This window comes from Rhopilema esculentum, chromosome 10 (assembly GCF_057945365.1).
Source record: "Rhopilema esculentum isolate cy_ngs chromosome 10, ASM5794536v1, whole genome shotgun sequence".
Classification (NCBI taxonomy): Eukaryota; Metazoa; Cnidaria; class Scyphozoa; order Rhizostomeae; family Rhizostomatidae; genus Rhopilema; species Rhopilema esculentum.
This window is the reverse complement of record NC_142824.1, coordinates 7,699,948-7,725,416: the sequence shown is the minus strand read 5'-3', so window position 1 is coordinate 7,725,416 and position 25,469 is coordinate 7,699,948. Positions and strand designations below refer to the sequence as shown.

Here is a 25,469-nt window from a genome sequence, read left to right as displayed (position 1 = left end):
TGATTCTTAATGTTGCTCTTATTTGGATGTCTGAGTGCTAAAGTGCCAAGAAAGACCACTCAGAATTGTTTATAAAGACAGTCATGCCGACTAAGATACATTGCTGACATTGGACAATGCAGTATCCATTCACCAACGCAATCTACAGTACTTGATGATAGAAATATACAAAACCAAACATAACCTGAACCCTAGTTTGATAAGTGAGATTTTTGAAGCAAGAAATATGCATTATGATTTGCGAAATAAAAATAATCTTGGCATTCCAAAAGCCAGGGCAACTTTTTATGGTATAGAAACTGTGAGATATTTAGGTGAAAAACTGTGGCCAACACTACCTCACAGTATAAGAGAGTCACAATCATTAGCAATATTTCAAACGAATTAAGAGCATATCCTGTAGAATTTTATTGTAGAACATGCAGATTATTTATTGCTGGGTTTGGTTTTATTTAGAATATTATACCCTAAAGATAATTTAACATTGTGCCATATATTCATTTTATACTAATTGTTCATAGATAGTTGGCCTTAATTAGCTTCTTTATAGCTATTAGACTTTGATCTTGTACGCCAACTTTAAACAAATATTTATTATTCTTATAATTATTTATATTGAAGGACAAGTAAGGAAACTTTAACATCAATACTGAAAATACAGAAGAATTTTGTGTGGGTGCAGCTGGTAACGATGAGTGGAAAACCATAAAATATCTAGAATGTACAATGACATAGAAAAGGACATAAAAAGAAGAAAGGGGCTAGCAATTGATGCCTTTAAAAAATATGAAGGAATTCTTAGAAACAAACAACTTTCTTTAAGGCTAAAAATAAGAATACATAACATATTTATATATCAAATGTTGCTGTACAAATATCAAATATCAAATGTGCTGTATCATATATTAAATGTAAGATCTGGACCCTAACAAAGAAGTTACAAGAGAGCTTTCAAGGAAAACTGCTACGCAGAATGTTAAACATCGAATTAATGGAGAAATCAAAGAATGAAGAAATATACAAAAGATCGCATCAAAAACCCATGACAACCACAATAAAGAGGCGACGTTTAAAATGGTTTGGAAACATGTTAAGGTTGCCAGACATAACACCAGCAAAATTAGCCTTCAAAGAACATCTGAAAAAAGCGAAAGGTAACAGAGGAAGACCAAAACACACATAAATTAAGCAAATGATTAACGGTTTGCAGCCAATAGGCAGGACAGTGGACGAACTGAATGAGAACGACTACGAGTGAAACAAGCGGAAAAAAGAGTGGTAAGGCTAATGTCTTGAAAAGGACAGTAGAAGCCAATAAGAAGAAAATTAATTATATTCACCACTGCTAGTTGAATTTTTTTTGCTTACTGCGAATTTTTCATTATGTTTGAATATTTTAGTCAACATGAAAATAAAGCTGTAAATAACAGTAATAATGATAAGAATGATATAAAATATTTAGCTGCAAATACATCAGCATTTTATGTTGGGTGAGATTAAATTTGTGCACTACTACGGCATTCTGGACACGTACTAATGAAGAAAAATACCCGAATGCCAAAGGTTTATCTGTTTAGGTTATCCCACCAAACACGGTTTACAGGTTGTATGAAAAGTAACACACAAGTATGCATAGATGTATAGCTAAGCCAGAGGAATAGATAAAATTGGTGTATATGGCGGGGATTAAGGAGCAACAGCCCTCAGATGACGGGTAAAATTGCAAAATCGAAAGATATTTGGTTAAATTGTCTCCAGCCTTCCAGAAAAAATGCTTTGTATATCGAAGATTCTATAAGATAAGGTTCAGCAACTGATATGGCAAATTACACAATTTTGGACAATTCGCTTCCTTTCAGCGTGAGAACTATTTTGCACTTTTCTGCAATGAAGCTTTTTTACTATCCAGGATGCAAATATGCGGTGTGAACCGACGCGTGTGACAGAAATTCGTGTTTACGCTCTGCTTGGTGGTTCGGTTACGCATCGTGCACAGCCGAGTACTAAAACGGAGCTGTAATGTCGGCAAGTAGGACCAGCTATGAGCACGTTTATATAAAACCACATGCAAAGGTGAACACAACGTCTGGTTTAACAATAAAAAAGTACGTACACTCTCATTAAGAAGTCTTGCATCTGATCTGGGTTAGCTAGAGAGATAGCACTTTGCCACCATATTTACAAGCAGGGTATCACGGCCTTTGCACAACTGCTCGGAGACTTGGCAAGCAGATTGGCCGGCAGCCTAAGAAAATCACCATTTACTCCGTCTTCAAGTTTCGCATTAACTGAAAAATACTTTCTTTAGAGCTGTATGTTGCACATAATGATGGACCAAATGCTTCCAGATTATCCAGAGGTAATTTTCTTCGATTTCAAGGGTAGAACGTATTATGCCAGGTTTGTTTGTGAGCCGGGCTGTTTGTGTGCTTTGGAACACAAGCCAGTCAATAAACGGACCCATGAATGCAAAATCGATCATTGCCTAAGTCGCAACTGCAGCCTTAGCAAGGGTTTTAGATCAGTGGCGGAAATTCAGGCTTTCATTTGTAGGGGTCCAGGCCTTGGATCCAGGCCAGAACATCTTGGATCATGTCTCATTTTAAAGAAACTGCACATTTGATAAAAATAGGTGATTTGACGGGAAATTTTTCCTGACAACTCCATAATTAAGTAGCAAAAAGAACAATCCATTAATTATTTTTGATATCAAGATCGATATCTCATCTAAGACAATTGATGATACAAGAGGTCGACCGATTACACTTTTGATGAGTTGTACGTTCATTTCATGCATTTTATCTTGTTATCGTCAGTGGGAAATACGTTTGAAAATAACTTTTATTCGAAAGAATCCGACGGAAATTTCGGCTAATCTTTACGGAATTGAATCAAATATACAATTCACAAGCAGTTTTTTTTATTTTGTTCATATATTATTTGATTGATTATTTAGTACTGGCTAATATTTTATCAGCTATGCTTTGTTCAAATTTTGCAAAAAGGGCACAGAGAGGTTATAGAGGCTCCTGGGGTAAAAAGGGAAAATGTAGATCAGCTTCGAGCGAAGCGAGCAGAAAATTTGGCAATTACACCTCTAAGATTAGCTTAAAATTCCTTTTCAGAACAATTTCTTGGAGTAATTTCGACCCGTTAAAAGATTGTCAATTATCCGACAAAAGTCCGAATTTTCCGACGACATCGCTGATTGGGGGGGCCCGAGCCCCCCCAAACCCCCATAATTTCCGCCACTGTTTCAGATTATACGGAGGAGCGCGTGTATCAAGAAACTAGGATCATAAATCTCAATTTCAAATTAGAATAAGTAAATTTCACCTAGGTGTGTAAGAGCTGCCGTTCTAGTGGGGGTTATTCTCTACAAAATTGAATTTCAAATTCTCAAAAAGACTGATATATCTAAAGATTACGTAAAAATTTCTTTGATGCTTATGATTCCTTTGTTTCCCTGTATTTTTCTGGCTATAATTGCTCTACTATAGTACTTATAGTACAGTAACAGTATATGAAATGTTAATTGCAAAAAACCTTCAAAGTCGAATCCTTTTTGCTCGAAAGGCAACTGCAGGTTATGGTAACAAACTATCTCTAAACAGTTTGTATTTTGTCAGACATTTTACAAATACCGATAAAAAATGTATGCACAGGTATTCTTGCATTCGGTATAAACTCGTTTTTTATATCTGAGGTGACTTTGAGTCAATACCATAGTTGATAGCATTTTGTTGTCTAAATCTATTTAAAAGCCATAGGCTATGAAATTGTCTGATAAATTGTAGATTACTGGTAACCGGTTTTATGTAGACGGTCGTTGCCGTATAGACAGAATTGATGCCTTTGTGTGTAGAACTGTTACTTATAGTTTACGCTCGATGCCTTTAGCAGGTAAAACAAATTTTAATGACATAATAATAATAATCATAATATTTATTTAAACAAGATAGGCCTTTTCAGTACAATGAAGTACTGCTATCAATAAGGGTCTTGTATGAAGTTAGAATGACAGAACTGGCCTTTGAGACTGAATCTATACTTAAATAGAAATTAGGAAAAGTAATATTTTAACAGCCCTTCGCATTCCCTTGATATCCGTCCACTAACAATTTGTTTCTACATTTCTAATTACCATTTAGGAATTCGTTCATTATACAATTTCTTATAACTATAATGAATTAGAATAACGTTCAAAGTGGAGTTCTTTCCTAACGGCATGACCTAATATTGGATGCATAATAATTTTTTATTCTTAGGAATGTCGCATGGGACATGATGCACGTGGAATGACTATGGTGGATTATGGGTACGGTGATACAGCTCCCCAGGGATACGAGCTTGGAGGAATGCCTTTACATCCAATGAAGCATGAACATTTCAAATTGGACGACAGCCCGGTCAGTTTTATGATGAACAAGGTAATAAGTGTTTTGCATTCTTCCAATTTTGCAGCAGTGTTTTTTGCCGCACAAGAGAAAGGAGCTTTCTCGAGTCCCTTGCTATTTATAAGTTACTTTAGTAACCAACTTTAGTAAGTTAATGACAGTGCACTGCTCATAGGATTTATATTCGAATGACTCAAGATTTACTGTTTGCTCAGACCGTTCTATTTTGGTCCTGATATTACGTCTTGTTGCTGTTCTCGTGTGATAATATGGTAGGAGCCAAGCTGGATCGCTTGCTATTGAATGGCTTCAAAGAGAAAAAAGGCTCGAAAATTTGGCAACGGTGATAGTTGAGTATTTTTGATAATGGCACACCTAACTTTGCCAAAATGTAACTATTCCAGCTTTCTCCCGAGGAGGAGGAAAGAAGGCGAGTGAGAAGAGAAAGAAACAAAGTTGCGGCATCAAAATGCAGGAACAAGAGAAAGGAACACATAAAACATTTGATGAAGGTAAGGATCAGATTTTTACAGTCTCTTGGCCTTGTGAAGATAATATCTTTAGGACAGTACGCACTAAAGCATTCCGATTTCATCCGTAGGCCACTTTGTGAACACATTGAAAGTGGACACAATTTAGGCCACTTTTAACCTCGCGTTCAAGGATAACTTTTGCTGTCTGCCACATACAAATTCGACGTCCAAAATCGTTCAAAGTTGAAGAGGCGAGAAAGGCGAGAAATTGAGAAAAAGCGAGAAAAAGCGAGAAAAAGCGAGAAAAAGCGAGAAAAAGGCGAGAAAAAACGAGAAGAGGCGTGAAGAGACGAGAGGAGGCACGAAAAATTGATTTACCTGTAAACCGTGACTGGTAGATTGAATCGAGTTTGAATTTTTTAGTTGCCTTCGTAAACGGAATTTATTTTCATTATGTACCTAAAATCTCGTGTTGCTTAACAAATTTTTGATGTGGTCTCCATTACAGGCTACTGCAGAACCAGTATTACATTAGCACAACCAACAACTTTGCTAAATATAGTTGACCGTTTGCTAAATTAAAAAAAACATACTTTTACGAACTTTTTGTTATCTGATGGGTCAAAAATGTTTGATGTTTCTGTCGAATTAGCCATTCAAAGATTGGAATTGTTCTCTGTGAAGATCCATGCTGATTCAACTTCTCTCAGCGTTAGTTTTATTCACGTGATATTTCAGTAATTATATGATTATAAAGAAACGATCGCAATCTTATGATTCTCTGGTTTTTTGAGGGTATAGAATCAGGTTTGCAGTTCTCATAATTGCCAATTCGTTCGCAATGTTTTTAATGTAGAGTTTTAGCTATACGATGCAACCATTCTTCTCAGTTTATCATGGTGTCTTTAAGCATTCTTAAATGCCTTGAAAATATCTCATTCACTTTACCAGGAATCAGAGGAACTTGAAAACAGAAACAGTAGTTTACAGAACGAAATAAACACACTACAGTCTGAAATTAAACAGCTCGAGAGCATGCTGGACTCGCATCGATGCAGCATGTCATGCAAAGTTTCAAACTGACTTAAAGGACCTGACCAGACTAACTTCACAACACTATGACGTAGAGATGCCCATAATACAGTTGGGTGACTGCAGAATGTTTAAAGCAGTTGCGATTAAAACCTTATAAAACAGGTTATAAGGGCGTCAAGAAATGTGTGCGATTTTGCCTACCCACGTTTAAGACAGCCAAATGACAATTCCAACCCACCGGAAAAGACATAGTCTTCAGACCCTAGCGCCTTGTTTGGAATCTTGACATATTGCAAGAAAATTATCCTACGCACTTTAGGGACTACATACAAAGCGACACAACCCAACAGTAATGGACAATCGTAAAAAATAACGCCAATTTTAGTTCCTGGCAAAACTTTGTACGGCTAACGTCTTACTTTTTTAGACTTCAAGATAAAAATAAAAATAAAACTGTTTATTAATAACTGACTTGCTCCTTATTTGATCCGGTTGCATGAATTATTTCAAAGTCTCCATTAAAATTTAAACAATAAGTACACCAGGTTTTTATATTTGAAAAGGAATGGATTAAAATTGTTTTCGTCGACAGCTAAGGAGGCCAGCGGACCTTGGTCCTTACTAGCTTACTTTGGCTATTTGGTTTCTTTTCATTCAGTCAGTGTTAGCTACCTTTTACTTCTTTATATTCGTTCATCTCCCTCTCCCCCCATTCAAAAGCGATTTTTGTCGGCCTAAGTTTGCCAATTCCACTACCGAAATTATTATGTTAAAAAGCTACATTTTTGGTCACCGGTATTTTGGGCCAAGGATTTTACGAGATCCCGTGTGTTATATGAAAAATTACATTTAGGTAACTTGGTACCTTTATTGTGTTTAGAAACCATAATTAAAAACACACATACAAGATCATAATTTTTTCTTAGAATTTTCGCCTCCTCAGTAAGAATTATCAAGTCTTATGTTTTTTATTATGATTTCTAAACGCAATAAAGGTACCAGGTTGCCTTAATATAATTTAAAAAATGTGGTCACCACGCTATATCTGTCGTTAATACATACTTGCAAGTTTTTTTCATCACAACATAAGCAATATATCCTCAGTTACGTTTGAATTATTGCAAAGCCAAATATCCCCCATTTGCTAGTGGCTCGACTGTCTTGTTTTACTACCAACCTTCTCCTACTGCTACTAACAGATTATGCCATTAGACAGAAGAAACCACATCTCTAACACAACAAAGTACAACTCAAGAACATAACGTAAAGCAAACATAATACAAAGTTACACCACTTAACATTATATAACATTAAACTGCATGATGCAGCATATTATATAACGTAACACAAGAAAACATTTCTGATGCTAAGGGAAATAAGTGAAAAATTTCTAGATTGAACCGTAAGTAGACAGTAACAATAATAATAGTATCAATTCCACATCTATATTTCAGTACAGATATGCTGTTCACCATTCGTGCTTAAGTTTGCTTATATCATCGGAAAGCTAGATCGATATATTGTTTGCTTCGAACCAAAGACCGAGATACAACTTTTTGCTTGGGAGGGGGGAGGACAGCCCTGATAAATAGGTGTAAAAACAGCCATATTTTGCAAAACAAAAGTATTTTACTTATACCAGTTAGGTTTCTTGGTATCTCGACCTCCCCGCCCCCCGGTATCTCGGTCCTTGATTTGAACAAGGGAGCTTTCTTTCTATTTTATAACCCCATTATAAACTGATCAATCATTTTTGAGAGCTTTTTGTGTTCGACCAAGCAGAGCCTAGAAGGACAAGGATGTAACTCCACTTCAGAATGTCCTTCACAGGAAAGTAACTTAAGCTTGAAAACTCCTCTTCTACTTCTTCTTTAAACTCTTGCCTGCGACTCTCACAAAAAAATACTTCCAGTTTGATATACAAACAGGTAATTTGATAACTTTTAAAGCGATCAATTCCCCACAGATGATTTTAGTAATAACATGTTCTTCCATTTTCTGGAGGATGAACATGAGGTAAATGGTGCAACATGAGGTAAATGGGTTCGCCGTATGCGCTGAACGAAGTTGGTGGTCTAGAGTTCGGAAGTCTTTGCCTTCTGTTTTTAAATTATATCTCTAACTACCCAAGTAGGTACACTCACAAAAAGGTTTTTTGTTCCTCTCTTCTGGCCAATGTTGTAAAAAGTAAGAATTAAATAAACAAATACGAATCCCCATTATGTATCATAAGTAATGTTAGAAAATCTACAGTGATAAATAGCTGCGTTATTAAATAGGTACATTGTCTCTACACTTCATTATAATTGATTAGCATAAATATAATTCGACACAATACATTCTTATGAAATTCCGTACAAACAGCAATTATATATTATCTATGTTTATAACTAGCATTCGCTATCTTGCATAGAATAAATTACTAACACAACAGCGGTAGCTTCACACCACAAAATAAAAGAATTCGGGAAAATATATTTCTACATAGCTAAGGGTTTACCAATAACGCTAGTTCAAGAGCTGTAGAAAAATTCCTCCTACAATCAATAAAGATTGGGTCATTCTAAGGCAGCGTGTGCGGAAATGGACGACGAAATAAACTGAGACACCCTTGCATAAACAACACCCAAAATGAAAGTCATCTTTCACGTGCTCTGTTACAACTTCAACTATTGCATTTGCTTGCCATATAGAAAACATGCAGTTACCTTTTGAGAAGAAAGTTAAGTAGGGACAGCTTACTGTGGGGTAAAGCAATCATGGCTTCGTGAATATGTGTAGGCAACTGCTTTGTTTGTGTATATCTATAATAGAGCATTTTGCGGCAAGATGACGGCACATTAAAAGACAAAAATTGGAGGCGCTTTCCGTCAAATTATGAAAATGGTCGTACTCGAAAGTATCCCAGTTGGGAAATCGACAAAAAGAGACTCTTAAATAATTATCTGTAAAAAAACTCATAGCCGTGAAAAAATCTACCAGTCAATGCTTTACCCTACTCGAATAGGGCAAGCTAAAACTGAAATGAGCTATGAAAATAACCAAAAACGTAAGTCCCAACAACAACAACAACAACAACAACAACAACAACAGCAGTGCCAGAAACAAAACCATAACAACGACAAATTTAGAAAGGACGACCAGACTTCAAATCCACAGATCGAGCTTTACAGAGATTGAGCTTCTTCGTAAACTTGCTGAAGGAGCTGATATTACCAGAAAAAAATTGTTTTGATTGAAAAAAGGCTACTATTATTTGAAAATTAATGATAACGCAACAAATCTTAAAGACGCTGTATTCTACCTCGAGACGCATCTCTGGGTATTCCAACTCGAGACGATACTCGGTCTTATCGCGAGTACTGGCTCACGGCATTTCTCAATTATTTGCTTCCAACCACCAGATCCACGCTTATTTTGGCGACGATGCCAATTGCCCCTTTTCTTCCAGGGCAGGAGACAGTAACTGTTCCCGTGCATGCTCATGTCCTCCTGAAGAGGTGAATCCTCGTTCGGAGGCTACACTGTGGCGATTCCCCTGCGAGCCAGTCCGTCTACCAGAGCTGCTTCGCAGTTGTCCACGATAATGATAGCCATGGTGATCAGAATCGAGCATATTCTCAAAAGATTGGCCTCCATTCGATGTAGTCAAAGAAAAGTCACTGAATCCATATCGCGGTAAGTGGCAAATAGTTGACATCATAGAAGAGCCTGGTGATAGCGAGGCAGCTGATGGCGTTGCTGATCTCGAGGCGCGAAGATCACATTGCTCTAATAGCTTCAGCATTTCATGTTCATTCGGTCCACTTTTTGTGAAGCGATCTGGAAGAAAATATCATAGATAGCAAACAACAAAAAGGCAACATAAAGTTTACTAAAAGATGTAACAGATGACAAAAATATACAACACAGCACAAGCATTCGTTTACCCTTTTATTATGGGAAAAATAGAGTTGGACCTTTGAACATTTCAAACGTAAAAAATCGAAATAACCATCGACGCAAATCATAGGAAATAGTAAAATTAGGAGGCGCTATTGTGCGTTTAGGTGATCACTTTGGGAGACGACAGTGGCTTAAGGAAGAGTGCTTCAAGTGTAAATTACCCCATAATAGGATATGAGTAGGGCATACAATAATACAAAGTAAACACAATACAACAATAACAATACGCTTTCAAAGGAATTTCAAGTGGTGTTAGGAAGCGAACTGTGCGAGCGTGGCGTATGCATTGGAAAGAGGCTAAGAATTAATTTTGGAGAAGGATGTTTTGCTATACTAGCTTACCCGGGTGTTGGGTGATGCCTTCCATTGCTGTTGTCAAGTCAAATATCTGCAAGGAAATGAAAAGCAAATTACAGCCAAACTGTCTTTCCGGCTACCTTGGTCGATCATAACGTTTTGCTGCTGCTGATGACAATGTTGTCTTTTGTAAGATTTCCAAAACAGAATATCATTCGAATTATTAGATTCAAGGGAATCGATCTATCTGTTCGAGAAGAGTGGTACATCAGAGTTCCTTGACTGTATATATGACGGTATAAGATCATATCAAGATTTGTTCCAACAGAATACAGCAGCGATCTAACTTATATTTGGCAACGTTTGTTCAAATAAAGAACATGCATTCGAATTACAGCGATTCACGTAGCTGCTTTGACAGTTGCGAAATACGATTTATGGAAGACAGATATATGCCAAGAAGCCTATTCAATCGATTGCCAATGAAGCCAATTTCAACTTATAACATTAATCTTTAAACCTTATTATTGTAAATAGCTGTTGAACTATATCTATTGTAAAACATTTTAGGAGTTGGTTAATAAGATTTTAGGAATACTTGGTTTACAGGTCCTTGGTTGATAGCAGAACAAGTTCACCTGTATAAATATGGCCTTATCATTAACATTATTAAGAGGATGGTTATGCCAAGTTAAGATTACAAAAGACAATTTAAACAGGCTTAAAATAATAATGTTGAACTTAAAACACCTTTGACGTTTTCAATATAATGATTCATAAACCTTTTCAAAGGATAAGCCGTCATCATGACAATCCCCTAACCCTAACCCTGACCCTAACCCTAACCCTAACCCTAACCCTCTCCCTAACCCTCTCCCTAACCCTCTCCCTCACCCTTTCCCTCACCCTCTCCCTAACCCTCACCCTAACCCTAATATGATCAAATGTCTGCGTCTGATTATGCTGTACCTGGACAGATCCGTTTTGATGACCCGTGAAAAGAAACCGGCGAGGTCTTGAGCCCATTCTTGTTGAGCTGTCACACTCGTGGACAAAAAATGACGTCACACAGCTACCATCAACACTTTCAATGGTGCAAAGCCTAGGAAATTAGTAATTAGACATAAAATTCTGCATAGCAAGAGGTTTTTGATTATATTACAAATTATTTATAAAAACACAAAAGTATTTTCAACAAAATTAATCTTCAAATTGTTAATCATCTTTTCGTACGGCCAATTCTATAAGGATCCAGGGCATGTAGATTGGTAGATAGATTTTGTGAAAACGGCAGATTTCAAGATCGCAATTTTGCAATCATCACGGAAATATTCATGCTTTGTACATATTGCATATATTATATTGGCACGCAAACTTGGTAGCTATAGATGCAGTCAAATCTGCAAAACTTGCTCTGCACAGGCTCGTAAGAACGAACAACCGAGCAATTAATTCCGTACCTTTTCCCATTCGATGATAATCTCACAAAGACCTGCTCCGTTTCAGGGACAACCTTTTGCACAAAGACCTGTTGATCATCACGCTCGCCATACGGTCCTTAAAATGAAAAGAAAGATGCCTTCACAAAGCAAAATAAGTCAATAAGTTTTTGACTCTTTCAGTGAAATGTTGGAGTTTTCGGAACCAAACATACTTTTCCACCCTTGATAAGAATTTTTTCTGTTACCAGATATACCAGTTACGTTCATTAAAAATTAAACCATTACTCAAAGTTCATGCTATTTATCAAATATTAGTTTATACGGGCTATGTAATTTAAAAAGAAATGTAAACGGGTTTACTTCTAATTAAGTCACTGTTCTTTGAGCACCCTTTCACAAAGCAACTCCTAGTTAATCAAGGCAAGTTTCACAAAGCAAGCTGTTCCACAAGAGTCAATCTCACCGATACTGCTGTTGACTGATGGTGATGTTTTTGTGCCTTGTTCCAACGAAACCACGTTGAATGAGCTGAGAGGCGTTGGACCAGGCTGGGTTGATATCATCCCCCTAAATCTTGTGACGCTCCATGTCCGTACGTGATTGTACTCTGAGCAAACTAAAATGATGCTGATTTGGTTACTGGTTGTATTGTTCAGTGTAAACATAAAAAAAGGAGACTTTCATTTTGAATAAATAGAAAAATAAATTAATAAAAGAAAAGTAGAAAGACGATACAAGGATTAAATACAAATAGGATAGCAATGTGAAGCACAGGACAAATGAAAATAGTAAAAAAAATCAAGAGGGACAACACTTTTATTCAACTGAGGTTAGTAGAGGCTAAAACTTCTTCCGTCGCAAACTCTAGTGCGTTATCAGCCTTACAAAATTATGCTTAAAAACGTTATGAAAATATATTCAGAGAAAACTACTATGGGGCAAGAACACTGAGACATCAACTTTAAGTTTGAGGAGGATTTTTCTTACCAGAAACCAAGTGCTTTTCTGTGAGAGCCACTTTCTTCACACTGTTCCTGTGTACAGTGAATGTTTGAAACAACTGAGGCCCACTGCTGACCGTCTCGGGATGGTGGACAATAACACGCACCGTTCCTGCACTTGTCCCGTACGCAATCTCGATCCAGTTTCTACTGAGACCTTGTGGAAGGTGAAAGAGGCTGTTACAAATTAATTTGTACGAGTAATTTGTAGGTATGAAACGTTACGCAAATATTCTCGTAAAGTTATTTGAAAACATAAAATTTGGCTAACCCTTTTAAATTTGATAATAACTTGTGCAAAGATAATAATTTTGGAAAAGATCGTCAAAAGATAACGAGCACTTTCTTGGTAGCTTTTTGTCAATAGAAAACCGAAAATGTTCCCAATGAAACGTACATGTTCTTGGTGTTAGATACACAGAAAGCGCCGTGATAGCGTCGCCGCATGGGTCACGGAACAGCTCTGTTACCAGAAGATCGTTGTCTTTCATTCTTAACGGGAATTTCTCCATATCTGAAAAAATCAAATTTCATGCAATTTTTAACCCACCGCTATAACATTAAAATCTATTTGTAGAACTTGTTCTCAAATTAGGGTTACGGTCAATAACGGTAGCAAAATAAACGAATTATGGTCAATTAAAAGTAAACTGATAAGATGTATGCGTGGATGACAACTAAGCCGGGACAAACTTCTGCGTTAAAGCTATAAGAAGCAGTAGCAAATCCCACTGTTGATAAGGTTGTTAAAACATTGCACTGTACACACACTTTTAGTGAGAAATGTGTGTGATGCACATTCTTTTTAACCAAGAAACTTCATGTTTCATAGATAAGATCAGTTTACAGTGAATGTAAAACTACCATACCAAGAGATGTGACAGATAAACAAAGCTGAACAACTGCTATCTGATTCTAGATGATCTTTTTGTCTGAAATATTTGAGGAGAATGTGCCGAACGGTTTCAAAAAACGAAACGTACCAACGTAGTAGATAGACCCGTTTGAGCCACCGAGTAACAAAAATGATCCAGCAGCATCGTAACTGGATGTGGCCACTACATCCTGGATCTACAATCAACAACAGAATTGATAACAGAATAAAATACAATTGTAAAGAAAAATATACCTCACTGCTGTGTACCGGAAAAGATAGAGCTTAATATGATTACTTATATTAAAGTATACACTTTTTCCATGACAGAAATTAGCATATAATCAACGATGATGATAATAATAACAGGCAAATCAGATTATCTTAATGTTCAGCTAATTATATAAATGCACGAATTCAAGCTTTTTAAAAAGGGTGCATTCGAAGCTTGTATTAACATGTTTATAGCAAAGTTAAAAAAATCGTCACCAAATGGCCTTAAATAATCGCGCTCTGTCGCAAGTTGATCGTCCACAAAGTAAATGTGTACGAGAAACAAGTATGATAATTATAGGATACTAGCCATTCCAGCCTGATGGACTCTGATGAGGGGGGGGGGGGGCATTATTTTACTTTCCAGAAGTGACCAATTGACTATAAATTGTTCCGGATCTATAGATAAGCACCTGGAGAAATTTATTTTTTAAAACAATCAAACTGGAATGGATCAGCTACAGATTAACGAGTCAGCATTAAGATCACTGTACGTACCTGCCAGTTTTGGGTAACAGAGTGCCAGACTCCGATCTTTCCAGAACTGCTTAATGAAACGAGTTGACTTCCAATGAAAAAGAGGTGGTCGAACGAAACAGTCAAATCGAAAACTCCTGAAAGACAGATAGTGATGAGGTATTTTTCAAATGATGGGTTACTTGAAAGAATATGAAATATGCAGCACAGGATTTTATCACATTTTGGCTATTTATCTGGCAGGCATGAAAATAATTGTATCGCCTTAAAATTTTCAATACATAGATGATATATCTTTATCTGAATCCTAGACAACTATACTCTACTAATACTTTATCATCGAGTTGATATTATCAAAAACAGCAATGAGAAAGCAGGCTGCGTTACAATTACCAAACCTGTATGCTTGTTACACAAATGCATACTGTTTGAGTGAAAGAACTTGCATAAGGAGAGATAATAAAAAGAATAAAGAGAGAACCTTGTCAAAAGCGAGATTTTTGTCAAAAGCGGTAAGATGAAGTTTCAGACCGAAAGCAAATTCCACATACCAATTTTTGCACCACTGCTTTGACTACAATTCCATAACCAGATCTTGCTTCCTGTGTCCCCAAAAAAAGATCCCTATATTAAACATTGACGAGTAATCTACTTTTCATTTATCAAGTAAATCATTTATTTAGTAAAAACAATAAGTTAGCCTGTAACTTAATCATGAAATCGAATTCTAGAACCATCTGACTAAACTCATTACTAGAAATAAAATGAAAGTGAAATAAGAATGATTACCAGATGCAGCAGCGACCATTTTATCTCCGAGAGGGCCAGGCATCTTTGTATTCAAGGCAATCTTTTCAATCGCAGAGTCAAGGTATGGGCTTGTGAACACGTGTTCCCATCCATGAGTATCGCGCAGCCTGCAATAGTTTAAACATTAAAAACAGAACGATTCTTGCTTCTTAAAATTACAAAAGCAACATGATTAATTCCATCTTAAACTTAAATGGCCATTTGTGACTAGATACATAATTTACATTTCTATCATAATATAACTAGAGAATCGCAAAAATCACAAATAAAGCAGCTAACTTATCAATTTCCTTTCACAAAAAAAATTTAGCAATAACCAAATAGTACTCCAAAAAGCAACGACAATCACTTCAGCAACATTTAGTTCAATTCTTGAATTCAATTCAAAGCCTGAGATTAAAACCGTCACTTGAAATACTGGACCATGACAGCAGTATGACTCTTCTAGAAAGACACATTATTTGTCCAATTTTTGAATTAAATAGTTTACTTCTGTACCTGTGGCAGCATACACAATGAGCATAGGCCACAGCAACCCAATGGTGATGACAGACAATCATTAAGACTTTGTAAGGGTCGTAGCCTGTTTGAGAGAAGTTGGTTTCAAATGATTAGTTAAACTCAAAAAGGCAAGGGAAAATGAAAAAGAATCTTAGAAATAATGGGCCAGATATGTTTATCAAAATGACATATTTTTAGAACAGCTGCTATATAAAAATATACCTTACCGTCATATTTTAAATTTGGCTCTGAAATAGCTGCCCTCAAACCAGCAGTATTCAGGTTTGTAGATGGTGCCAATACAGAAGTAGCAGAGTTTCTTCTTGAGGTATTGATACGACCTAGGCCAGTCGGAATATCTAAAATGAAAAACATATATCATTCTCTATATGTTTATTCATATTTAGAATAAGAATAAATATTTATGACTCTACAGGTTCGACTTCATTCAGATGCAAACATGCATTTAAGCAGTAGAGATATTTAATGTTTTGGGCCAGAAAAACTGCCCATGTGAGCACAAAGCCACTTTAACTTGTAATATATTGTTTCCTTATGCTTGCTAAAGAATAATGTATTTGTAAGTGTCATTTAAAGTAAGAACCAGATGACCTCATGTCTCTTCCTTCTTTTATATTGTCCACAGGATAGTGTAAATTTTTGTCTTTTGAATTGTTTGAATGAATGATATTGTTGACCTCCTGGTTTGCAGTTGAAGAACTCAAGCAAAGTAAAAACATTGCATAATTAAATGATTATTAAATAACATGTGTTGTGCTTTAATAATAAAATGCATGAAGCTTTATTATTAAACAATAATATATACCTGGGAGGTTGAGATATGCATGGAACAGAAGGTCTCCACAAGGGGAGCTCCGCAGACCATCACACAAATGAAGCCTTCGAACTACAAAAATGTGAAATTCATTAGAAGGAGAACATACCAAGTGAAACTGGAAGGTACAAACCAGGCTTATGGGAGGGAAAAGTAAACAAACATATATTGGCAGTAAAATACTGAGATGAATAATAAATAAGTATATAAACAAACCAATTTGCATAATGCCATAATACTGGGCTTCATTTTTTACCACAGCTGGATCCAGACCTCTGAAATGCAAAAGATAACTCTATTATTCTACCTAACAAAATGCATAATGAAGTGCATATTATGAAGAAGCATCTCTTGGCACCAGTTACCAATGCACACGATAACATTCTGGTTGCAAAGAAAGTTTTTCATTTTTGATGAAAGAAGTGATCTATAAGAATATTGCAAACCAAAACATGAGCAACAGCAATAATGTATCAAAAATAGCAGCAACAAATTTGTTTGTCCACGGCTTGTAAAAATGAAGATGTAGCACAAGGCAGTATTTACCCTAGGTTGAGCTCCTTAGTCCGTAGAAAGTTAAGAATGGGTACAAATGCATCAGGATCTCTGTCTATGAAAAACTACAAAAGAGGATAAACAATGTGTTGTCACCCATGAAATGAAGAATACAAAATTGCAGAAGGTATTTCAAAGTTACAACTAATACTGATTGTAGCCAAATGCATTTCATGCACTTAACTTGCTGTATGTTCACTTCTTAATATGATTATTGGTATCAAAACTGGCAGTTGCCTGAGGTAAAAATCATCATAATTAATAAACATTTATCCACTTGAAATGTTCTAGTTCCATTGTATTATATTTGGTTATCACAAACAAAACCCTTTAGTCATTCTATTTCATGTTTTTTAACCATTCTAAACAATCATTACTTTTAAATGCAAAAATATTCTGACTAATAATGCAAAAACAGAAAACGAAAGTCAAACTGGTTGCAGCATTCATTGCTTTTTAAACAACACTGAAAAAAATGATCAAGTAGTCTCAATTCTGGATTTATTGACAACACAAAAACAGAGGAAAAAATTTTAGCATTCAAAGCCTTTCTGTTGCACATTATGTTTTAACCTTTTTAATCATTATAATAATTCATGTTCCTGATCTTTGTGCTATTCTATTAATATTTACGTTCATTTCTCTTCAAAAAGGATAAATTCATTAGGTATTGATCATGCTTTTACATCTCAAAACAATCCTTTATATTATTACTGTAATAACAAATCTCATTATAAGCTTTATAAACATGGGGTTTAAGTGTTTAAGGGCAACCTTTGCTACCATGTTATTGTGATAAAATAAAATGTGATTCTAGAATAATGTGAAGACAGTCAATAGTAGACTAGATGTAGTCAAAATAGAAGAGAAGATCAAGAAAACTAGACTCCAAGATTTGGCCAAATTCTAAGATGCTAACAGTTAAACAAGCAAGCCTTAAAGGAAAGATTCAAAGGCAATAGAAGAACGCCTAAACAAAATGTGACATTGTGAGGAAAAGAATGCAAATTTTTAGGGGATCAGGGATCTACAATGCAGACAAAAATGGTGCCAATTAGTTTGAACAGCTGACCCATTTACAACAAGGGACAGCTGAATTAGTTCAGGGCTTGTTTTGTTAGAAGATGTATGGTAATCTATGCATATTAATTGATTAAACTTGTAATCAGGTTTAGGCCATGAAAATAATATCAAACTTACAGCTCCAGTTCCATCTTTCTGTGAAGCTATTCTCCCACTAAGAAGACTGTAAAGAGAAGATACTTTCAGAAATTGAAGATGTCAAAGCACAAAATCTCAGAAAACTTTCTAAATATTATATGATTACAAAAGCAGATTTGTTGAATTTTGGGAGCAGCAATATATAGTTTGACAAAGTAGGGTCACTATCTTATACTTTAAGTTGGAAAATGATCTTGATAAAAAGAAATGATATGCCTATTACAACAGGTTTAAAGTATTTTGTGATCACTTTTCCTGTTTCCAGGATGCAATACAACAAATAACGCTAATTAATTATTGTTCACATTGGCAAATAGGTTGCAGCAATCTGCAAATCAGTATCTCAAGATTTTCTGGAACTTAATTAAGGTCCAATCAAGCTTTGATTGTTTTAGAAAGACTTATAAACTAAAGAAAAAATAATGGAAGTTTGCAAAAATTTTCTACTCATACATACCAGGTGAAAAATGAGTCTGGTATCCATGTCAAAGTTTGTCTTGATGTTGAAAATCTGAATATAAAAAAGTGAAAACCTCCATTTCAACTTATAAACATAACTGATGTGCAAATTAACTAAAAGGAGATTTGTAAATAAACATTACTTAAGTCCATAGAAAATACTTTTAAGCAATGAAAATTAAGCAAAATGAACCAGTCAAACATTTATACTTATGACTTTCTCTGCTTTCAAAATTTTCAAGATATATCATAGTGTAATCCCTTATATTTCTGCTATTTGGTGCCAAATTTTTACCATATATGAGGCACTCCTTGTCAATTGTTCAGTTGGTTGCCAATGCTAGAGGTGCATATGATCCATGGTCAATTTATATGATCCTTTGATATATGCCTATTTACTAAGCTTAAGCAAATTTATGGACCATCGTTAACTCATGTAGTGTCACTTAATCGGCTATATCAAAGGATTGTATCTCTTTAGATTGTATCTGCATTGCTTTGGCACGTCAAACAGATGACATCATGGATGACACCTAATTTGTTACCTTTGTAGGAACTGCTGACTCACATACATACTTCATAATGGTTTTTAACATCACCAATCTTTGTCTTTTATAGCTAGACACAGCAATGTCTCTTCAATTTTGTTTACTTCTTGGTTTTCACAATATAATAAGTTGGAAAAAGGTTTTCTTTATTCCAAATACAACAGGATTATGACAATTCAGCTGTACTCCTGCTTGTTGAAATGATTATTTGTTTTTGCTTTAAATTTTATCAAAAGACAAATCTCAGATTTTTGGAATAGTTCATTAAATTCCATTTTTGATTTGACCAATCTAAATTACTAAATGTAGAATTTTTTTGTTTTCAGATGATTTATGATAGCCTAAACAACCTTAAACTTTGTCATTGACAATTTTTAGCAATACGTCCTAACACGAAAAATCAACTTTTTCAATTTTTGTCAGAAATGCAGAATTTTTAATAGTATGATAATTTTTCTGCATTTGGGACAGTAATAAAAATTATTTGTTTCTATAATCCATTCAGATGATTGAGGAACTTTATATCTTATGAGCGTTATCCTTTAATTTAAACAATATTCCAACTTGCCTTTTCCCTCCAACATTCAAATCAATGATCTCATTTCCAGTATTCTCATGATCCATAATAAATTCTGTGGAAATCCAGCAAAAATTTCCTGCCAGTACATCAATGACTCAGTCGGAAGAATGAAAATCTAAAATTTAACCAAAGTACTAAATTCAGATACTACTTTTTAGGTTATAAGGCTATGAAGACATTCAGAGATTTCGAGAAATTGAAAAGTTGTTTTTTCATTCCCACCTACCTTCCAAAAAACCACCGTATATTCAGAAATTTCATTTTTTCATTTCATTTCATATTTTCAGCAGTTAATTACATATTGAATTAACATAAATAAAGATGCTGTTCCATTTTAAGAAGAATCGCTCAAGTTACATCCCTTGAGGGTAATAAAAGATTAATGCTAATTGATGAAAATAGGTAATAAACAACCTGAACACCTACTAGTGTTTTCTTCGCTTTCCCTGTCTGCTATCTTTACTATCTGAAGTTTCAACCCAATCTAAAATGGAAAAAAATAAAAGACTCGTTTCCACAAATGTTTTTTGAAGAAGAGGCTGGCCTATTTGGGCCACAGTAATCTCCAGTGTTCTAACTTGAAGGAAATTTCCTTGAACTGAGGAAATTTTTGACTTTTTAAGGAATTTCATTTGTTAAGGAAATTTAAAGGAAATTCCAAAGTTTTGAGATATTTTTTGATTACTTCTATGATAAAGGAAAATTACACATTTTAAACCAAATACAGCATTGAATTAAAAGTAAAGCAAGAGAGGGATATGAATCATCAAATGGGTCTTTAAAAAACATTTTTGAGAATTTCTGACCAAGAACTTTCAGACAAACACTTTTTATATGATAGGTCAATATCAACTGTAATTTAACGTCAATAACATGGGTGTAATAGAAAAGCTGGGAAGAAACGAGTCTTGAAATTTTTTGTGCTTGGCAGTAAAGGGTAGCCAAAAAAGAAGAAAACTGAAAAAACTTCAAGGGCTAATGTTTCCTTCTTGAAAGAGATGGAACGTTCTTGATCAAAAATCACCTATCACAATTTCCTTGTGAATGACTGAATTTGTTCTAAGTACAAGATATCAGACCAAAATATGAGGTACCTCCGTCGACACAAGAATACTGTTTCTAACAACTAAGATTTTGAAATTAAGATAAAATGCTGGATTGTCGATAAAAGTATTTAATATACTAAAATGCGTGCGGTACAATATGATGAATAAATAATGATCAATGTAAGTAAATTGTACCAGGAAAAGTTTTAAAAATAATTAACGACGGATACAAATGTTGATTGATGACTCGATTTGACACTTAAACTTATGCCAACAATTGTTTTAATGATAACGATAACAAAGGCAGGTTTTCGTAAATCTAAGAAATTTTTCCGAAATCTGAGGAAATTTTCGTGCGAGTTTAAGGAAATTTACATGAAGCAAAGTGAGAACACTGGTAATCTCTTTTCTCTGACTAGGCCACTGATCAGTGACTGGGGCAGCTTAGGGTAGGGTCCCTATTTCTATAGTAGGGCCATATCACAGAAAAGAAATAATTTTTTTCTATCCTGTGACCACATTCCAATGAAAAAACAGATAAAGGGGATGGTAGAGGGGCTCCAAGGTTCAGCCACCGTTTTAAACACAAAAAAAAGTTACAGAAGAAACTAGTAAATCGAAATTTGGAATTAAGCAAAATCACAGGACATAATTTTCGTGAGCTAATCGTTGATAGAAAGGGTAATTTTACAGGTACTATTGTATTAGTTTTGCAATATAATGTTCCCTAGGATGCTATGAAGAACTGAAGTATTTCCCGATTCATTGAGATAAAAAAAACAGTTAGAATGGAAACAGAAGCAGACATTTGGATTAAAAAACAATGTAAAAATGAGAAGAAGTGAACGAACTTCAATCCTAGTGCTTTGCGCGAACATTGCTAGGACACAGGGTTTCCAATTTAAAAACATCATGTGGATTTTTTTTGCAATATCTCTAATTTTGAAATTCTTTATAAACAGATACAATTTAGTTTCAATAAATGATTCACAAATGGCACTTCATAAAAGAAAGAAACCTACAATGATTGGGAAAATTGGATACACTGAAATACTGACTCTTATAAAATATAAACAGGTACAAAATTCAACCCTCATGAAATATCAACCCTTACAAAATTACCACCTCTTATAATTTTCCAAATTCAGCTTAAATTTGAAAGACAGGATTGACGAGCCTTATTTATTGCCCGAATCTGGTTTATTTCATGCGTCAGCATCAACTCAACAATATCTGAAAGACATTTGCCTGCAGTGGCGTAGCTAGCCAAATAGCAGTGGTCATGCCCTCCCCTCAAATTTGAAAAAATATGGGTGTGGCCAAATTTTACCACGCCCAATTTTTTAGTTGATGAATTCCTTTTGGAAATTTTAATTTTAAGGCTTGTGACTTATAAAAAAAATTGTGATTAACTTTTGGAATGAGCTTTTCTTATTTCATAGCAATCATCTTGTTACACCATGAAATGACCTTTATCTTATAGCTGTGACACTGTTTTGGTTTGTTGGTAATTTATACAGACAGAGTTCTGACAATTTCCAAACAGAACTATACAAAAGACATTAAAAAAACATTAGTTTAGTATAGTAGATAAACTTAGCTTAAATTAAAAATTGTTTTGTTCTCCTAATTTCTTTCAATTTGCAGGCTGGAATACATTTGTAAATTTTAGAGATAAGCTAAAATTAAAATTGGTTTGGTCATGCTCATAGTTATGGGCATGACTAAATTGGAAACCCTCTGTTTTAGTCATGCCCAACAATAGAAGAGCGCCTTCGGAGGGCTCCATATTCTTGCGTGGAACCATAGGGCTCCAAAGGCGAATGGCCTGAGCTATTTCATCAGGAGAATAGGACTTTATTCTTACGAAAATATAATTTTTTGAAAAATGCTAACTCTGAAAATAGATGGTCATGCCCGGCATGACAAGCATGACCGCTAGCTACGCCACTGTTTGCCTGTAAGCTGTCCATATTGTAGGTTAAGCTAATACAGTACTAGTGTTAAAGTTGAATATCAGATAATCGTGTGAAAGTCTTACAAAAACCATTGTAATGATTTACACACCATGGCTGCCCTGATCTGCAGTTCTCGCAGATTAATATGCTACCCCACAGCAACCTCTTACTTCACACCAGTTATCGATTTGTGGTTCAATAGTATCAGAGTACATATCAGTGCTGTCGGAACAAAGCTCATATTGAGAAAGCTGCCTATTGTTTTCCATCTCATTCAGTGCACTGTTATAAAGGACATATACTACTTGTTCGGGAGATGAAACTATCAGTCCCTTGTTCCGAAACAATACCGTCTTACTCTAGTGTTTCTAATAGAAGGGGGTGTTCATTTCGACCCATTTTCAATAGAAGAGGGGTGCTAATAGAAGGGGGTGTTCATATCGGCAATCCTTCTTTGAAATTGAAGTACCTTTCAGAATGTACTGTAAAATTTTGGTTTCAGTTTCTTGCTTAGTTTTAGCATTGACTATGGTTTTAGAGAAAAATGCAATCATACAAAGATAAATCAAATTTACAGCCTTTAACTTCCAAGTCAAAAATCATCGGTTTCCTTTGTACGGTTGAGATTTTACAAAAAACTTCGAAAAACAACGAATAATGAAAATCAAATGACTTGATTTGTAAAATTTAATAGAAGGGGGTGCTAGTAAGCGCCGGGGGGAGGGCAAATTCTTCTGAAATTAATACACGGGGGGCCCGTCTATTAGAGACACTAGAGTAAACCAATCAGTGTTGCGGGGTCATAGCACATGGGCATTAATAACAGTATCCGCACAGCTGTTCTGTCTGCGACCACTTAATTCTTGAACTTCCTGCCAGGGCTTCAAGTGATAATGCGCATGTGCAATGACCCCGAAACGGGGGCTAGTGCATGTCGGGAAGACGGGCATGATTCATCTCCCAAACAACTACAGTTTGACAATTATTGGGAGGCTGGGCCCCCCCGGCCCCCCAGCCCCCCAGTTTGTAGCAGGATAATTCTTATATTGTATAACCTCGTCTTCATATCTATCTCGTTTTTCTTACAATGCTAATTATGTTAATTATTCTTTTGTTCATATAACTACATATAATGTTTTAACGTGTAAAAAGGGGAGTTGCTTCAAGATATCTAATGAAATGAGATAATAACAAAACAGGCGTTTAACTTCACAGGCTCCGACGGGCCTGCCTATGGCTAAAGACCTTGCACACTCTCTTTTTACCATTTTGTAACCTTACTCAAACCTAAAACGACAACTACGTAATGCACAAAATATCTATTTACAGACGCCATAGTCTATGCAAGCGCTAATGGATTCACAATACAATTGGACTAATGTAAACCTTGAGCCCATGCTTTCATGAACTAAGCACTTGAAGTGTGACAGTCATTGAACATGGGCTCCGACGCAGGTTGGAAAGTGGAGGGGCCAAGCGAAAGTGTAAGAATCATAAAAATGGTCCCACCTGCCCCCCCCTTCGTCGGAGGCCCTGTTGAAACATTTAACTTAATCAATCTTCTTATCCTCTTTATCTAAAAGTTAAAGACCTAATTTTAAAAATGGGCATTCCCATCATTGTCCATTGACCTGAAGGGTGTGGCACCAAAATCCCATTTTTTTTATCAAACACCAATTCTTCTCGCTTTAAATCCGCCCCTGATTCTCAGAGCTTTGTTTTTGTTGCCGGTCACACCTTTGCATTTTCCAAAGGCATAAAGGCGATAAAACTTGACAAAGCGATAAAAGAAAAGTTTTAGTGTAACGAGAATTGCGCATTGTTGTGGATTTATTTGATGCCGTTCGTTCACTAATAAAACCATCCATCGATTTCTTATTTTATGTGCAGAGAATACGGAGCTAGTAAGAGAGACAGTATGTTGTCTGTATCAGAACTGAACTCTGAACTGAACTGAGCTAAAATTACTTACAAATTAACATACTTATGAATATTCATTTCTTGTACAAAGTCGTTATTTTATTTTATCAAATTTTGACGCAGATGATGCCTGTGCTGCGGTGTGAGTGAGAATGCAATGGAATGAATGAAAGGGGAAAAAATAACAAAAACAGGCCTGAGTAGAGTCACTACAGAGTGAAGTTAGAGGTCTTGAACTTTCCGATTTGCAAACACTTTCTAGAATGCTTTGATTTTCTTTTTGTATAAAATGAGAACTCTTTTATCAAATAATTTTGTTTTTTTTTCATTTTTTAAAGCAAATTTTATAAGGAAATGCTTTTTTAGAGGCCTGGAAAATTGACAACTTAGCTATGACAGCCTCTTTCAAATACCCGACAAAAAGACACAGCACTTGAATAAAGGCCGGGTTACACGATCACTTTTTACCATCACTTTTTTCGATATTGGACCAACATGCTGAAAAGTGATCGTGCAACATACTAAAATTTTCCGTTTTCGCTGCAGAATTTAATGCGCTTATCAGGTGTTAATCCTCCATCATTGGAAATTTTACTCTGAACGAAAGCAGAGTAAAATCGAGTTCATCACTTTTTTTCAAAGGCGCCGACAAATTCTTACGTCACATGATGTTTTGATGAGAAGGGAACGGCCTAGAGTATCGAGAAAAAAAGGAAAGGACGTGAATTGTGCTCAGAAACATAATTATTAGGATAAATAGAAAATGAACAATGATTTGAAGTAAATCGAGGAGCAGCCAAATACAGAAAAATAAATGCAGTT

The 25,469-nt window shown here is 35.4% G+C and overlaps 2 protein-coding genes across 5 annotated transcripts in view; one reads left to right on the top strand and one right to left on the bottom strand.

Annotated features, from left to right (window-relative positions):
• Positions 1–1,032: 1,032 nt before the first annotated feature.
• On the top strand, positions 1,033–14,822 carry LOC135684986 (cyclic AMP-dependent transcription factor ATF-3). 3 transcript variants are annotated; one of them, XM_065200726.2, is made up of 4 exons: positions 1,033–2,359; positions 4,269–4,430; positions 4,802–4,909; positions 5,822–14,822. In XM_065200726.2, the coding sequence occupies exons 1-4, from the start codon at positions 2,315–2,317 to the stop codon at positions 5,951–5,953; spliced, it is 447 nt and encodes a 148-aa protein (XP_065056798.1). In that variant the 5' UTR covers positions 1,033–2,314; the 3' UTR covers positions 5,954–14,822. The 3 variants fall into 3 exon arrangements, with proteins under 3 accessions (XP_065056798.1, XP_065056801.1, XP_065056799.1); XM_065200729.2 differs by having other exon boundaries at positions 1,036–2,359; positions 4,817–4,909; XM_065200727.2 differs by having other exon boundaries at positions 1,856–2,359; positions 4,814–4,909.
• Positions 8,117–25,469, bottom strand: part of LOC135684950 (BTB/POZ domain-containing protein KCTD3) — a 41,055-nt gene continuing 23,702 nt past the window's right edge. Inside the window, exons 2-21 of one of the 2 annotated variants that reach the window (XM_089110970.1) lie at positions 20,150–20,207; positions 19,712–19,775; positions 18,594–18,647; positions 18,116–18,161; positions 16,907–16,980; positions 16,577–16,635; positions 16,352–16,432; positions 15,753–15,884; positions 15,523–15,607; positions 15,004–15,131; positions 14,766–14,816; positions 14,236–14,351; positions 13,574–13,661; positions 12,988–13,104; positions 12,577–12,747; positions 12,053–12,205; positions 11,608–11,704; positions 11,117–11,249; positions 10,193–10,238; positions 8,117–9,727 (exon numbers count right to left, since the gene is read on the bottom strand). In XM_089110970.1, coding sequence (XP_088967096.1) covers positions 9,318–9,727; positions 10,193–10,238; positions 11,117–11,249; positions 11,608–11,704; positions 12,053–12,205; positions 12,577–12,747; positions 12,988–13,104; positions 13,574–13,661; positions 14,236–14,351; positions 14,766–14,816; positions 15,004–15,131; positions 15,523–15,607; positions 15,753–15,884; positions 16,352–16,432; positions 16,577–16,635; positions 16,907–16,980; positions 18,116–18,161; positions 18,594–18,647; positions 19,712–19,767 — 2,097 coding nt within the window. In that variant the 5' untranslated portion in view covers positions 19,768–19,775; positions 20,150–20,207 and the 3' untranslated portion in view covers positions 8,117–9,317. The remainder of the gene's footprint in view (positions 9,728–10,192; positions 10,239–11,116; positions 11,250–11,607; positions 11,705–12,052; positions 12,206–12,576; positions 12,748–12,987; positions 13,105–13,573; positions 13,662–14,235; positions 14,352–14,765; positions 14,817–15,003; positions 15,132–15,522; positions 15,608–15,752; positions 15,885–16,351; positions 16,433–16,576; positions 16,636–16,906; positions 16,981–18,115; positions 18,162–18,593; positions 18,648–19,711; positions 19,776–20,149; positions 20,208–25,469) is intronic. The other variant, XM_089110969.1, reaches the window with a different exon arrangement.